A 10652-nucleotide genomic window follows, 5' to 3' on the forward strand; every position below is an offset into this window, starting at 1 on the left:
ACATGGCATCACCTGATTGGTTACTTTTTACAATATTAGTACATTTCTTAACAACTATTGGTACATTTCCTAACAATTGTTGGTACATTTCCTAACAAAAATTGATATTTTTTGTTTCAAACAATAGGTTTTATTTGTTCAATTTTTGGAACAAAAGGTATCAACAACCCTCAACAACAATTGATACATGTGGTCCTTTCCCCTATTACATAAATATCCATGTCTAGGCCAAAAAAATATTTGGGGACTGAAGGACATTCTCCTCTTTAAATTGATCCCGACTCATACTTTCACACGTGTGCCCTCTGCAGTGTACGGCCTCCAAATGAACCACTATCCACGAAGTTGTATCCACCCTCTCACACTCCGCCACGTTTCATATCATAACGGGCATTTCCATTGCGTGTCCAAAACGACGGGTGGCTTCGACCTGCGATCGGCAGCACGTGTTGATCAGTGAATTGATCCCGAAACCCAAGACGATAACCGCGTTAACAGCAAAGACACCGAAACTTCCTTCGGTTTCGGCGCCTTCATTACAAGAACACTCGAAGTCCGCTTATATTTCACTCAGGGATAACTGTCGAAACTATTTACAGCACGGCCAGATATATTTCGTTGATCTTTCAGTTCGATTCATTAAGAATTTCTCTCTCTGTGCTGCTGATTTCACTAGAGCTTCCTACAATTGCGTTTGCGTAGTTCTAACGTTTATAAATCCACAGCTTCTGCGCTTAGCCAGAGGGGTTTTTTCTTGACGAGCAGTACACCCAAGTACGTTTCAGATTTTTCTTTTTTCCGCTGTAGATAATGTATTATAAGGAATTGCGCGAGACGCTGAAGCAGGCTAAAGATTTGAAAATGCAGATCTGTTGTGAGGCCAAGAAAAAGAATTGTAGGCGGAGGAGGAGGGTTGGGAAAAGGGCTTCCAGGACTAATGCCGCCTGCTCAATGGGGCGGAAACGAATTGCGGTGAATTCTTTTGCTTCTCATGAAAAATCTGCTGAATTTTTCTCAGGAGGAGGGAGAAATTTGTTTACCCGAGTGGGAAATAGTTCCCCTGTTATTGGGGAAAAGATGAATTTGGCGAGTGAAACGGACATTGAATCTCTGCCGTTGGATATCTTGGTAAGTTCTTTGCCCCTTTTAAATTGCTGCCTTTTTATTTGGAAGTGCTTATCGTTCATGTAGGTTTGTAATAAATCGAGAAATTAGGTTATGGTCATGAAGTAGTGGCAGAACTCTGTTTTGTTATTTATACTTGAAAATTTTAATTATCATGTCGGTAGCAGAGAAGCAGGATTATTTTTTGGGTGTGGGAGGGGGTTACTTGTTGATTAAAGTGAACGAAGTGACAGCCATAAGGGATTTGAACACAGTATACAGGTATCTAAACTTCTTAAGTTGCCCTTATACCATCAGGTTATGACCTATTAAGAAATAGATGACTCTCTATGTGGAAGACCTCTGTAGAGTTTATTTGAGATGTACGGGACCTTGACGGATAAAAGAGCTTTAACACCAAGTTTAAGCTCATAAACGTAAAGATCTTTTCAGTGATAAATGCACATATATAAGGGCAAATTCGATGCAATTTTTTCAGGTTGTTTCATCTTTGAGGTCATTATCATATAAATTTTTTAAAAAACCTCACAACTAAAGAAAAACCATTATAATGCAGGTAAAATACAGACACCATGAAAATTAACGCCTAATTGTAAGGGCTAATTCGATACATTTTATAGGTTATTTGAAACTTATGGGGCTAAACATAACCTAATACTCCATAAACACCCAACGTAAGAAAAAGCTTAAGCAGCACGCGCGGCGTCGTTGAGAGTGATGAAACAAAATCATGTATTAGGGTGCCGGCGCCGCCATTGGTGACTGGTCATTTGGTTCTGCCAACTTTAGTATAGCTGTCGGCTGAGATGCCGGTTTCGCCAATTGTCATCACCACAATGGCCAGTTGCAGTCTATCATTGGGACTAAGTAGTTTAGACAAATTTAAAGCGGATAGACCATTCCCGGAGATGATGACTTTCATTTAAGATAATTAAAGCGAAGAATCTTAGTCTTTACTTATTAGCAAGTCAAGCAAATAGGCTTTGTTGCACGAGACGCTAAAGCAGGCAAAAAAATTGAAAACGAAGATTTCTTGTAAGGCCAAGAAAGGGAATTGTAGGCAGAGGAGTGGGGGTGGAAAAAGGGTTTCAAGGACTAACGCCACCTGCACAATGGGACGGAGAAGTTTGTTCAGCCAGTGAGAAATAGTGTTCCCCTGTTATTGGGGAAAAGGAGAATTTGGCGAGTGAAACGAATATTGAATCCCTGTCGTTGGACATCTTGGTAAGTTCCCCCGTTCAAATAACTGTCTTTTTTCTTTGGAAGTGCTCGTCATTCGTGTAGGTTTTTAATTCCGAGAAAAGGGTTGAAATGTAGGTTTGTAATTGTTTGGGAAAAGAAAATTTTAGTAGGGCTGCTCGTTCAAATGCTGACTTACTGGCAAGACGCCGGCCATTTTCTTTTGCCTCTTAAGTTGGGAATTACGTTATGGTTATGGAGTAGTGGCAGAACTCTGTTTTGTTATTTATACTCAGAAAATTATAACTATCAGGTCGGTAGCAGAGAAGTGGAATTTTTCCCCTTTTTGTTTGGCTTTGTTCAAGCTAAAAGCTTGCACACATAAACCGTAAGGGATTTGAACACACTAAACAGGTCTCCGAGAATCCTAAGTTGCCCTTATACCATTAGCTCGTGATCTATTTAGGAATAGTTGACTCTATATATGGATGACCTCCGTGGAATTTAACTGAATTGTACTAGATCTGGAAGGAAAAAAGAGTCTTTAACGCTATTTTTAATATTCTCTATACTAATATCTTGCATTGAACTCACCGGGGACTTGAGCTAGCAAATTCGATGTGTTATTTTATCAATGCACATCATTTTGTCATGTCTCAATGCACCTCTGCTATAAAAGGTCCGAAATAAGTTTACCATCTAATCCCATTACTGTGAATAATTTTTCTTTGTAAAGGATTTTTTCTTGGTGTAATTTGGTATCTACATTTCCCATTTTACAATTCTCTGATAATCTCCACGAATAAATTTTATTTTGTCGAAGGATTTCACCTAGTGTAATTTGATGTCTGCATTTTACATTTTGCAGGTCCTTTATAATCTCCATTTCTGATTTGAAACCAAGCCTAAATGAGTGTTATTGTACTCTGTTTACATAAAAGTCATCTATTTTAGGATTTTGCTTATCCTTCTATGTCATATTGGTTCAGGCCTTATTTTTCGAGTTTTTTTGTTTGTTCCCCTTTACATAAAGATTTTGCTCATCCTTTTCTGTTAAATTATGGTTCAGACCTTATTTTAATATTTTTGAATCTTTTTGTTTCGCTTTTCTTATCTTAAATCTGGACATTTGACTATCTGAGACTAGGTGTATCACTTATCATGTTCTGAAATCCCACATTTTGCTACTTTAGTTTTTTGCCTTGTTTTTGGCACTGGTTTCTAATGTAAATGTATAGATAAATAGTAATCAGTAAATAGAGCCAGGTAACTTTGTCAAGAAATTTGACTAAAACTTTCCCGAAGTTCAATTTAGCATTCTTTATCTTGTTCTCTTCTATAAAGGATACCTAGAAAGGATATACGAGAGATATTAAGGCATTCTGTTGTTTTGGTCTAGTTGCTACATTTGTTTCTGGAATTTTGTGTCTATTTCATTCTTTTGAAAGAAATAAACATGAGATTTGTGTGTACATTGAAGTTAACCTTGTAACTGTAATTCTGTTAACAGGTCCAAATTATTTGTAATTTTCATCATGATGAAGTCAAGACTCTCTGCCTTGTCTCACGCAAATTCAGAGAAGCGGTAAATTCTCTTATTATTACCCATTTAAAACATTTTCATTTTGTTCACACGGCAATGATGTCTTCAGCTCTTGTGCATTTCCTTCATTCATGCATCAATAAAATTTTCACTTGCAAGTCTGATATTTTTGTATCCTGTCAAGTAGGTTGTAATTGCTAGACAGATGCACTTTGACTTCTCTACACCAGTACGTGTGCGAGCCACTAAACGTAGATTAAATTCTTTGATGCCCCATGAAAGTTCAAAAGATTGTGCAAGGTGAATATCATTTTTCTTTTGTCTTTTAATCCCTATTTGAAGGACTACTGGTTTCAAAGAGCTTTCTTCCTAATGCTTTTATTTCTTGCAGCTCTTTTGGAGGGTTCGAAAGTTTGTGTGATTCATGTTCAACGCCTGCAACACCTAATGCACCAAAGCAAGTGAGCAAATTTCAAAAGACACGATTAGCCTTCGAAGAAATGAAGGAAATGCCTTCATTGCTGTTTTACCCGGGCACTCCAGCCAAGTATGATGATGAAAAACTATTAAACCAGAATCATTTTTTGAGGTCCAGAGGCTGTATTACAAACAGAGTTTTGTTTGTTGAGGATGAGCTTTGCGATGCAGTGGCCCGAAACCGAATTTAATTTTGTTCTATATGTGGAGTTTCACTTCTTAGTTTTGTGTCACAGTATACCATACTCAGAAACCATGGCATTCGGCCATAAATTTTGTATCAGCTCTATTTAGCATTTATTGTAGTTACATCTGTATATGATACGGATCAATCTCACTTCTTGTGAGCTATCCATGACATTCTTTTCGTTCCTGTATAAATTGGGTATTGAGTCCCATGACTGTCATCTGTTTGAGGTCTTCAACATAACAATTTTAAATTGTTTAGCAGGTCAAAGATCGTGCTCAATCAATAATTCTTTGTACACACACTAAAGCGTTTATAAATAAATGTTTTGAATTATTTGCAATATAAGTAGCTTTATGTACCCGTCAAGCTCTGCAATTGTTTTGTAATTTCCTTTTTAAGTTGTGATATATACCGTGGCCGTGGCAAAATTCTGTTATCCACATAGTATGAACCTTTTTAATCTTTTATGACACCCATTATCACTCACTGCAACAGTCGGTGAGAAGAATACAATTCATAGCGCATTAAGTCCATGCTCCATCAGGATACACACCATACTAAGGAATGTGTCATATACCGAAGGGATAATTGGTCTAATATCCACAAATCCTCCATGGTAACGTGTGCACTGTAAGCTTTGTAATGATCTTCGTTTGATGTGACAAAGGCGGAAAGCCATGTCGAAGGATTTGACTACGCTATTATTGAAAAAGAAAATGAACTTTCCTTATTTGGATTGGTACAAGCACACCTAATTTACAGTAACTAATCATTAAGAGATGGTGTTTATGGTATTTGTGATCCACATAATGAGTTATTACAAAATCACATTGCTGCTACTGAAGCCCAGCTGCATAAAATTGATCACTATAAAGGACAAGGTGCTAGAATCAGAAGTAGACCTCATTGGATCAAGGATGGGAATAAGGGTTCAAATTTTTTCAATTATCTCAACTATAAACACAAGAAACAGAGGATTGATGCTATAAAGGACGAAAGTGGTCATCATATTGGTAATGCTGAATTTACTAGTTTATTCTACAATTTTTATTAACAGCTATTCAAAGAGGATTCCAATTGGATGGATATTAAGGATGATTTTTATATGATAATTAAACTCATTCCTAAAGGTAAGAATGAGAATGCTACCTATTACCTTATTAAATACTCCATATAAATTCATTACAGAGGCCTTAGCTATCATAATTTGGGCCTAAAATTCAGCAACGTGTTCAATTGTTGTTTAAAGATGCTAATGCACACCTTAGAATATGTCCAATTCTTTTCAGCTGCAACGTTCTATAAGGCAGGGATGTGTCCTTTATCCCCCTTTTTATACGTTCTTACAGCTGCCTTGGGTTATTTTCTCCAAAAAGCCATCCATATGAAGCTGATCAAGGAGTTTCTATTCCTCAAAATAAGGTGGTAATTAATTCCCATTTTACTGATAGTATGTTGTTCTTGCACAACTCTGAAGAGGAATTGAGCAGTATTTTAGCTATTTTAAACTTGTATTTTGTATACCACATGAGTGGAGACAAATCAAGCATGGAGAAATCACCATATATCTTGGGAGTTTCAGATGCTAATCATTTGGCAGAATTCAAGTTGTCAATAAGATTCTTACTGCAAAAATTCTAATCCGTCAACGAATTGTAGAAGCTGCAATAAAGAATAAATGGCAAGATGTCAATTGGATTGACAAAATGCTTATGGCTCCTTTCTTTAGAAGGAGAGCTCCATTTCCTCTTCAATCCATATGGACTGCATGGCAATCAGTTTGTAAGCTTTTGAAATGGAATGGGTCTTCTTTACAACATGGTTTTAGTTTTGCTTCAACTTAAATTTGGTGGAATAGACTTATTAATTATCATAACCAGCCATTGGCTACGAGCTTCCTTACATATGCATATTATTTATTCAAAAAGGGGCTAAGACAATTTAAAGATATTTGGGATTTTGAATCTCTTGATTGGGCTTCATGGAATAAGATTAAAAACCATCATGGGCTTAATAGTAAATATGAACAATTTCTGATTTTTGTTCAATCATTAGTTCCTCTTGAGTTGATTATGAAGCTCACAAGAAGTGAATGCATAGGAATATGCGTAGTAGGTAGGTGGAAAGCATAGGGCAAGTGAGGAGAGTTTGTACAAAATTATATTTTTTGTTAATAGTATGTATCAAAGCATTCTCCTTCAAATAGACACAAAGATAAATGAGAAATGCACGGGTATGCAAATTGCACAATCAAAGTTCGCCCCTACTTTGAGGCATGTAAGAGTTCTATAATTATTCAAAGGATGTTACCATGGTCTCCTTTTAAAGTAATGGACCATGTGAGGATATGATCACATAGGTTTGCTTTCTATATATGTAATTTCTATGAGGAATGCAAATGAGCATCTAACACCATTAATTGCTTGCAAATTTAAACATGAAAATATTAGTGATAGGTGTGTAGGGAAAAAAGTGAGACTAAGCAAACAAGTCCTAATCCCACTCTCATGTACACACTGTGGAATATGAAAGAGCCTAGGGAGGTAACACACTTTGGCTAATTCTTGTGAGGACGAGAGAGCCAAGGATTACCTCTTAGGGTTTCTATTCCTTTTTTGTAAATGAGGAGTAGAACTGATGTAAAGTGCGGATTTGAATGATCAACCTATAATGCAAGTATACACAAGCAACTCTAATTTGAAAATGCAGAACTGAAACTAACTGATGTGCAACTGAAAAGTACAAATTAGGAAGTGAGTTCAGACTTGTACCTGTGCCAAAAATTTGAGCCAGAATGTCCAGGACAGTGGTGCCATGCCCCTGTCTTGATTCTGCAAACAGGAAGTTGCAACTAACAGATTGGAATCTGAAGGTTCTGAATTGTTGTTCTACCAAAATCCACCTAAAAATGGGAGGACCAGGGCACCACGCCCCTATCCTGGGCAAGACCAGGGTGCCACGCCCCCATCCCAATGATTTTTGCTCAAGTTTGATCCCCGAGACTGTGTTTGTGTGCTCTGTCGAACCTAAAATTTGCAGTGACGATTGAATCCTGTACCTACACCTGTAACTGAAAATAGGGTTTTGGGTGGCCAAATGGGGTTTTGCCTTAGTCAAACCCCTATTTTGGTGATTTCCACCTCAATAAATAGTCGATTTGTATAGTAAAATAGTGTGTGCAGGAATCTTGTGTGTGTGCAAGACCCTAAAATGATAAATGCAAGCAATCTAGAGTAACCCTATACTTTAAAGAGTAAACCCACATGCCCACCTCGAAATATAGAATTGTTCCCTCCCACTTTATTAATTAGCCTGCTAGAAAAACTGAAGCACCCACCACGGTTGCAGGGACAAGATTTCTAACCTGCCTAGATGTTGCCAGGGAAGATAAGCTCCGAAGATCGGATGTCTGACCGCCCTGTATGTTGGGATGAGCATTTTTTGAAGTAGATCTGCGTCGTCGCACCTACCCGCTTCTATTAGTTCAACCGGAAGGTGTTACCATTCTTTCTTTACCGCCTAACTAACTATAGTTGTTTGGCTGGCTAGCGGACTTAGTTGTTTGTTGGCTGGATAGATCTTGACTTGGGTGGGTGGGGTTTTTGAGGGCTTGTGAGAAAGGCATGAGCTCGGGAGGTAAAAACGTTGGAATAGGCCCCTCCCATTACCTGTGGGTGAAGGCTGGAGTTAAGGATGGCTCTAGAAGGAAGGACCCTATTGAGAATAATAGCTAGTAGCCCGAGGGTTCAATAGGGCCATTGAAGGATGGCTTCTCTTAAACTGCCCTTAGTTGTAGTGTTTGGGGGCTCGACTCCTTATTATGAAGTGGTTGATTGCTTAAGCGGACGACTTGCCGGGGTGGTTGGGCATCTTGGAGGAGGGTGTTGAGCCGTAGATGGCATGGGGACACTTGGTTGCTTGCATGGAGGCTTGTACTTGACTTGAGAACACTTGGGTCGAGGAGTGATCATGTAGGTGGGGTGGACCGGAGGTACACATGATTTAGGAGGGAGCATTGGAGGCCTCCAACTTCCCTTCATTAGTCCCCAATGTCACCTTCGCCCATATCCATATGTGGATTATTCAATTCATACAGCTCCAATAACACCTGTTGGCAGAGCCAGTTCATTCTCCCACTTAAACCCCATTGCATTCTCACACTTTTCTCTTCTGTAAACTGCCTTTTTACCTATCAAAATTCACGGAGCAATTAGGTCGTCCCCGAGTCAGGTAGTTCTCATCTTCTCAATATTGCCTCTAAGGCATAGCCCTTCATAAACTAGAAACCCTATTCCAATTATTATCGCTCATTCTTGCACTTTAGAACCACTCCATTATACCACTTTTTCCTTCTGTAGAATGCTTCTAATTGACAAAGTAAATGCTCTAAATCAATGATGCTAAGTGATCTAAAGCATAAATGTAAATCTGCAAATTGATGTAATGAAGCTCATACAAAGACATGAAAACAACATGAAATCATACCCAACCCCAAGGGAGGGGTATAAGCCAATCTTCAGTTGGTGATCTCCTATTGCTTTCCTACATCTTCAAAAAGCCCCCAATTGATGAAAGAATACTTGATGAATGCTTGATAGATGTTGTTGAATGTTGTTGAAGACTCCAAAAGACCTTCTCTTTCATTGCATAGAAGGCTCCTTGTGATCGCTTGAAAACTTAGCCAAAAACTTCCCGACCTTTAAATGAAGAAAGAGAGCTCTTATGTATGAAACCCTAGATCTTAATTTCCTCTTTAGGCCGACCTAGGATTTGAATTTTCCGCCACTTTCTTGGGGTTAAGCATTATAATATCATAAAATTATGCTCTCGAAATTTCGGGAAAAATGTCGGGGACTATGCATAACTTACGCACGGTTCGACCAAATTTTAACCAAATTTTCAGGGCCATTAGATATGATGATATTAGAGTGAATCCTGAAGTTACAGCTGATTTCGACATGTTTTGACATGCGAAATCGAGCCTTAAAGGTTGAAATAAGACACGATTAGGGTTTATGATTTAATGATTTATTGGAGGAATAAAATAAAAGGGGCACACTTAAAGTAAAAGGGCCCAACTTTATAATGTATGAAGTAATGAAATATGAATTTAGATTTAATTAAATTAATTAATTAAATGCTTAAAGGGAATTAGTGATGCAAGATGCAAAACACACTAAGGCGAGTGCTAAACCAAGTGTGGAATTGTACCACCCTAGCAAGGGTGTACAATTTATGACACTACATGTAGCCCCCACTTTAGCGGTCATATGACACTACATGCATATGAAAGCTAAAGTATAGAAAAGTAAACATTATTTGAAAAATGATATATCCATAAGTTGTTGGATGAAGCCCCCAACTGTATCTGCAGTACACCGTTAGGAACCGCACCCTACAAAACCACATGTTAGATCACAAAATCACCTAATGCTTACTAAGGAAGGTGATGAAATTCGTGGGTAGCTATATGCCCCCATCTGTTTCGGCTTGCTTACTAGTGAGGTGAAACAGGGTATCATGTTTACCACAATGAATTGTGATAAAGATCTTGATGAGAAATGTTCACAATAAGGATCAATTGTACATAAAAGCGCTTTATGGAATAAATGTGGAGCAAGAGAGCGACTTCATGATCTCGACGCCGCCAGTGATGCGAAAATCGGAGCTCCCTAGCTCAAGTTATGATAAGTTAAGGGAAAAGAGCTAAATTAGGGTTTTTCACTTAAAATTAAAAAAAGTGAAAAAGCGCTTACCTCATAAGTATGAAAGCGACACCTTCATTTGTCACTTTTTGACTTTTTGTGCTATTCATTGCAGAGGAGCCCACGTGATAACTATCATGCCTCGATGTCGACCTGAGCGACCTACACAGATGGAGATTCTGTGCTAGGTCATGCTGATCGATAGTCCACTCGACGAGGTGAGTTGACCTTATGTTGACTTTTTGTTGACTTTGACTTTTAGAATAATGATGTCAACGTCCCTGATTATGCACATGCCCCTTGTCTAGGCACCTTGGTCCCCATAGGGCGCCCTGGTCCTCCCTGGGCGCCCTAGTCCCAGAGGGGCACCCTGGTCCTCCCAGGGTACCATGGTCCCAGAGGGGTGCCCCTATGCTCCCAGGGCGCCCTAGTC

At 38.6% G+C, this 10652-nt stretch overlaps 1 protein-coding gene across 3 annotated transcripts; it reads left to right on the top strand.

Annotated features, from left to right (window-relative positions):
- The first annotated feature begins 509 nt into the window (after positions 1–509).
- Positions 510–4852, top strand: LOC131047299 (F-box protein At4g35930). 3 transcript variants are annotated; one of them, XM_057981164.2, is made up of 5 exons: positions 510–774; positions 847–1128; positions 3815–3889; positions 4035–4147; positions 4239–4852. In XM_057981164.2, the coding sequence occupies exons 2-5, from the start codon at positions 862–864 to the stop codon at positions 4513–4515; spliced, it is 732 nt and encodes a 243-aa protein (XP_057837147.2). In that variant the 5' UTR covers positions 510–774; positions 847–861; the 3' UTR covers positions 4516–4852. The 3 variants fall into 3 exon arrangements, with proteins under 3 accessions (XP_057837147.2, XP_057837146.2, XP_057837148.2); XM_057981165.2 differs by having other exon boundaries at positions 513–774; positions 868–1128; XM_057981163.2 differs by having other exon boundaries at positions 510–1128.
- Positions 4853–10652: the final 5800 nt, after the last annotated feature.

This window comes from Cryptomeria japonica, chromosome 7 (assembly GCF_030272615.1).
Source record: "Cryptomeria japonica chromosome 7, Sugi_1.0, whole genome shotgun sequence".
In the NCBI taxonomy this organism is placed as follows: domain Eukaryota; kingdom Viridiplantae; phylum Streptophyta; class Pinopsida; order Cupressales; family Cupressaceae; genus Cryptomeria; species Cryptomeria japonica.

Excerpts from the sequence above, each read along its gene's own strand:
- LOC131047299 (XM_057981163.2), top strand. The coding sequence starts at position 811 with ATGTATTATAAGGAATTGCGCGAGACGCTGAAGCAGGCTAAAGATTTG. Across the intron at positions 1,129-3,814 it reads CTCTGCCGTTGGATATCTTG|GTCCAAATTATTTGTAATTT; the intron begins GTAAGTTCTTTG and ends TTCTGTTAACAG. Across the intron at positions 3,890-4,034 it reads CACGCAAATTCAGAGAAGCG|GTTGTAATTGCTAGACAGAT; the intron begins GTAAATTCTCTT and ends CCTGTCAAGTAG.